General features: G+C 48.6%; 1 protein-coding gene across 1 annotated transcript; it reads right to left on the bottom strand.

Moving 5' to 3' along the window:
* Positions 1-1,940: 1,940 nt before the first annotated feature.
* Positions 1,941-4,063, bottom strand: PAAG_04817 (hypothetical protein; the record flags this gene model as incomplete). The annotated part of the gene is made up of 2 exons (XM_002793242.1): positions 1,941-3,614; positions 3,755-4,063. The coding sequence occupies 2 exons, from the start codon at positions 4,061-4,063 to the stop codon at positions 1,941-1,943; spliced, it is 1,983 nt and encodes a 660-aa protein (XP_002793288.1).
* Positions 4,064-6,000: the final 1,937 nt, after the last annotated feature.

Genomic DNA, 6,000 nt, shown 5'->3' on the forward strand with positions numbered 1-6,000 from the left:
CACGGAACCGATGCCGGTCTCAGGCCCTCATTAGCGTCAGGTAAACGATCGGTCGACCGCCTGCAGCATAGCGCAGTTGGCAGTTGCACGACTGCCCCCCGGGAGAGAGAGGGCTGTGGGCGTCAGAGGCCACCAGCAAAGCCTGGCGAATGGCTAAAATTAAAGCGCTTGGAAGCTTGGAGAGTGGGCAGTTGGGGGGAACCATGGGGGGAAGTGTGGGCTTGATTCCACTGCACCTGGGTCCCTGTACGGAGTACGTTTATTTGGGCTCAAGACTCTTTTCATGCAGAGCACTGTTCACATTCAGCACTGTTGCTGATTATCAAAGCCACCCAAGGGAGGGGGCGGGAATGTGTTTCTTCAACCCCTGAAAAACAAAACATAGGAATGCAGCTCGCAGAAGGGTTCAATTGAAACTAAAACTTCCATCCGCACACGTCCCAAAGCTACCAGACACACGCCGGTGAAGTTTAGGACCTCCAGAAGAAACCGCGGTCTCCGCATTCCAAAACTCTCCGCATGCCAGGTGCTAGGCGTATTCTCGCAGAACGGCAGAGGTTAAACATAATTATATCCTTTCAAGTTTCAGCAGTGGAACCCCCCACGGATAGGAGTGCTCAGGCCTAAATTAGTTGAAGAGTTCGGTAAGGCATCCAGTTAAGAGCCTTGGCTTCTTGAATTCTTCACGCCATTCAGCGCAGCGCCGATCAAACGGTATGGATTCCATCACATCTACTACGGTAGGTGGGTACCAAGGCATGTAAAACTCATACCCATAGTAAATTCCTAGTGTATGGGACCCACGCTCCCCCCGGCTGGCACCATTGCAGCCATGCATATACACCCCGCGGAGATGAATAACGGAAAATTGTCTCCAGGATATTTCAGCAACAGGCAGCAGCTCAATTCCTTTGCCGGCTCTGGAGTATATGGTGGAAAGCATATGACTCGCTTAAAACAGTGAGTGGGACTTCCTTCCAGCTCGTCAGGATTATTACATCGCTGCCTGGGCCTGGGGTCACTCATTCGAACTAACCAGTTAACTAGTTAACGCAATTAATCGGGAATCCAGTGGGCGTGAGTCTGCTGTCGAATAAATTCTCCGGACCTGATGATAACGTCAAGGAAACGGACCAGGATTGAAGAAAAGCAACATGCAACGTCGGGACTCGGAGCCTCCTAAGCCGGGGGGAGTCCGGGAGTGGGGAAGAAAATAAAAATCAAATCCTCCGCGTAACTACGTACTCGCAGTTAAACTACTAACAAACTAACCATTCTCTCGGGTCCATCAGGCAGCCATGTTTCTTTCTTTTCTTCTCTCTTCGTTTTCTCTTTGGATTCAAGGCTAGGGGAGAAAATTGAATTAATCCATGGATTGCTACTTGCCCATGCGCTTTGTAGCGGTTGGGTTGTTGCGGCACCGACACAAGAACTTTCCGTGGTTGCTGAGTGCCCGTAGCACATTTCTGGATTGTTGACCTGTCACAGCAAAAGAAGATAAGAAGAGGAGAAATGAGGTTAACTAAGACCTAATTAGGTATGTATGTTATGTCGACTCCACAAGAAAAACAGGGACAAGTAGAATATCGTAACCACAGACATATCCATCCATATTCATGCAGCCTGTTGGTCCATCCTAAGGATATCCATGATACGTATTCATGACACCCATTGTTGCTTGCAATGGGGTCTAAAAAAAGGGGGCTGTGTGGGAAAGAGTGAAAATGGGCAAAGACGGCCGTGAGTAGACGGGGAGAAGGGAAAAAAAAAAAAACGGAAATTATAAAACAAAGAAGAAGATGATGAAATGAAGAAAATGTAGGAGAACATACAAAAAGAAGAGGGAAATACTAAAATAAAAAGGACACAATTGAACGGAAGCAATACAAAACACAACAACGAGAAAATATTATATCAAAGAAAAACTACAACAATCACCTTCACATATCCCCCTCATCCCCAAACCCCCAATGCCTCTGATTCTGTCTTTGGCTTTGGCTCTGAACCCGACCAACCCTCTTCTGCTCCTGCATCCGCCGCTTCTCAGCCTCCCCCTCCCCCTCCTGCTCCTCAAACGAATTCCAACTAGCCTCCATCATCCTCCCAGCCTTCTTCCGATCAATGCCCCCAGCCCCATTACCCCGATTCTCATCTGTCCTCCTCCCATCCTCACCAACGCCCGGCCTCGCATCCCCATCCCCATCCCCCTCCGCTTCATCATCCCTCATAACCCAATGACTATCAAAGTCCTTCCTCCGATTCACCCCACCCCCATTCGGGATAACCCCCAACGGCGCCTTCGTCTTGACAACTCCAGCCTTCTCCCCATCCCCTTTAATAGGCGTTCCAAACTCATCGTACAAATTATTTTCATAAAGTCCCAGCCCCTTATTATGCGCCACCCCAGGTCCCTTCGTAGGCATCTTATATTCCTGCCGATGCCGCTGTCTCTCCCCACTAACGGGCGTACCAGAGTCATCATACAGATTATTCTCGTAAAGCCCCAACCCTTTATTATGCGCCACCCCTGGTCCTTTCGTGGGGATATCCACCCTCTTCTGGCCCGGCGCAGCGGGCGTCCCCTCATCGCGCAGCTCAAAATGCGTCTCCGCATCCCGGCGCGGCTGTGGTGGCTTAAACGGCCTCACGGCCACATTTGTATCCCCATCAGCCTCATTATCACTCCATCCGAAGTGGCGCACGTTCTGGCTCTGGACTTTCTGCTTGGGTTTCACGGGAGTAACAAAGTCCTCGAAGTCCCATTGGGAATTATGTTTGTTTGAGCGCGGGCGGATGGGGATGTTATTATGTACGCTGTCTGGATCTGCCTCGCCGAATTCGAAGTGGTTCTTCTCTTGTTTCTGCGGCTTGGTGCTGATGGGTGGCTCTGCGACGCCGAATTCGAAATGGTTGGGTGCTTTCGACTTCACTGTCGATCCAGGGTGTGGTGTCTCTCCGAATTCGAAGTGGTTGAATTTCTTCGAGTTAGTTTTCACTGATGGCGTCCGGCTATTGTTGTTGTTGTTGTTGTTGTTGTTGTTGGTATTGGAATTGTTGTCCTGCTCTCCCTGTTGCCCATCTTCATCCGCAAACAAACGCGACGCCTGATAGTTGGCATCAGCACCTGACTTAGGAGCAATAGCAGCGCCATCCTTCCTAGATAGCTGGGGTGGTTTTGTAGGTGTGAAATCTGCGTCATCACCGACGAATAAATCACCGTAATCACGAGGAGCAGGTTTGGCAGACCCGCGAGAAGACACTGATACAGGTCTATCTTCGGATGTGTCTGAATGGGACTCGAAGAGCGACAGTGATGCGTGCGGATCCTTTGTAAACCGCTTGCTTGGGGAGGTAATTGATGCGATCGATGCATTATTTGACGCAGCAGTGGACGGCCTGCCACCCTGGGAGGCTGACGACGAGATTGATGAGGGACTGTTCCCCGCAGCGGAGACGGAGGAGTTGATCAGACGCAACTGTTCAGCGGAATCGCGTATTGGCCAATTGCGACTGGAGGAGCCAATCACATCAATCTGCTTGAGAAGCGATCCTTGGTCCCAGTACAATCTAATTTGAGTGATTCTATCGGTGTTATCGAAGTGGATGATATGAATCTAGGGCAGATTTATAAACTATCGTCAGAATAAGGTATAGCCCTTTCCCCTTCTTTTTAATGGGAAATGAAAATATAAAATAAATGGTGTCAAAAATACGCAACAGTTGGAGCATGGAGGGTAAAAGATGGTTAACTCACTATCGGTAGCGTAACCACGCGATCAACAAGGAAATTGTCATCCAATGACGGCAGATAGGCACCCCCCCCAGTTAGAAACTCCAGGGACGTCTCAACGTCCAGACATATAGAGCGGGGACCCTCGACGACATTGACGATCTTCTCTGACTTCTTCTTCAGGGCGCGGGACTGGGTCTGTAGATGCTTGATGATGGGTTCTGGGGTCGAGAAGGCGGTGGTTGTTGTGATATAGTTCAGAGCAGCGTCTGCAGAGAGAGATGCTGCAGTGGGTTCAGCTAGAAACCGCTCGTAGACTTGTTTGAGCGACATGACAGGATGGAGGAGGGCAGATGGACGAGCCAGATGGAGGATATGAAAGATGACAGGTAGATGGTAAGTGGCAGATGTGGGGGAAGAGAGAGAGAGAGAGAGACTGTGAGAGATGTAAGAAGAAAATAATATCGGATATTGGGAGTGTTTTTGTCGCGTCTGGCACTTTTATTTTGCGGCGTGGGGCTTCATCAAAGCAGGGATCATGGTGGTAGTTAGTTGTATTGTTGTTGTTATGGGGGTAATATGAACCGGTTGTCCAGCGAACAGATATTTACAGATAACTATGTCTCTGGTTTTGAGGATCAATCGGCAGCAGCGAAGTGATAGAACTGAGATAGGCTGGACCCGCTTGCACTCTTGCACTCTTTCGGATGGGGGGACGTTGAGTGTTTTGAGAAGCGGGAGTCGTTGGATCTACAAAGAGCACAGAGCAACAACAAAAGACACCAGGCGATATTAATAACAAAGCACGCGCAGAGGCAGAGAGGGCAGGCAGGCCCAGGCCAGGCGGGCGGGCGGGCGGGCGGCTTCTTTCTTGGAAGGTTTGTTGTTCGTCTCTGTACCTGTACTCCCGCCACCCCAAGATGACCGCATGAATCATCCGCAGTTCCCACGATATACACGCTCCATCCTTGTACCTTTACTTACGGCTTGCCCTTGCATAATCATCCCACATAATCGTCTCTGTCGTCCAAGTTTCAGAAACTTAACGAGTTGGAAGCTATCTTTTGCCCCTGGCTGTTTAGTAACTAAGTGCCCTGTTACAATCTGTGTCCGTCCTGGCAGAATCTCCCGGCATGCAGTGAGATCCGTAACCCAATCAGCAAGGACGCCACCGTTTCATCCGCTACAGTAACACTCTGTGGCTCGCTGATGGTGTTCTAGTACTTTTCTGGAAGGCTAAAAATAAAGGCCGGGGCCGCCTGGGGACCTTTTGGGATGTTGATATTGTGACTTCATAGGAGTCAATGCTATTGAAGATGAAAAGGAACATAACTACAAGAAAATCAAATCTAAGAAGAATTTTAAAGCATACTCTGATTCGTTCATCAATAAACAGTAGAATCCTTCTCCTTCAATCAACAAATCCATATACGTGTTGCAACCAACAAGTGAAGGATAATTCAGAGTTACGGGGAGGTGGATCACTCTTAGATCAGTGCGGGGGGAAAGATTTGCCCTGCTTCACGGAGTACAGTGTTTCCAAGACATTGCATCCACATACGAAATCGGTTCTTTTGAAACTGAATCCTTACTTCAGTGAGGAAGAAGAAAAGAAAAAAAAATGGGGAAGAAGAAAAAAAAAAAAAAAAAAAAAAAAATCAGGGTTTTCTAACAAGTTAGAAATCGCACTCCATGGCAACGCTCTTAACCACTTCACATATTCCATGAGGCGCAAATGATATATATATATAGGACAACAATGTATATTTAATCGAAAAGCAAGCAACTTCTCCTCACCTCTCTTTCAAAGCAAAATCAACTCCCGCCACAACACACATTGCATTGTTGTTTCCGCCACATACACAGGACGCAATCATTCAGACCCCTTTTTCCAATCAACCGATTTCAGATGAAATGATTCCATGTGTACGGTATAGCAAAACATGCGATGGCACTGGGCAGAGGACCAGTGGGCCCTCACGTCTAATGGATTAGTTTTGTACTTTTATACCCCTTCCGTCCCCCCCCCCCCCCCCCCCCCCCCCCAGGGGGGTGAGGGGTCTTTTCAACCCAATTAAAAACCTTCTAAACCCCTGGTTGAAAAAAAACGTCCGGAAAAAAAAAAGAAAAGAAAATAATGATGTGCGCATGGCTCCCCCCGAGGAACCTAGGAGTGCGCGGCCACCCCCCTCTGGCTGGTTTGAAACCTCACCGAACAACGGCACTCATATGGCATGATTCTCACAGGAATATTATTTATCAAAGAACAG

Source organism: Paracoccidioides lutzii, assembly GCF_000150705.2.
Source record: "Paracoccidioides lutzii Pb01 unplaced genomic scaffold supercont2.12, whole genome shotgun sequence".
Taxonomy (NCBI): Eukaryota; Fungi; Ascomycota; class Eurotiomycetes; order Onygenales; family Ajellomycetaceae; genus Paracoccidioides; species Paracoccidioides lutzii.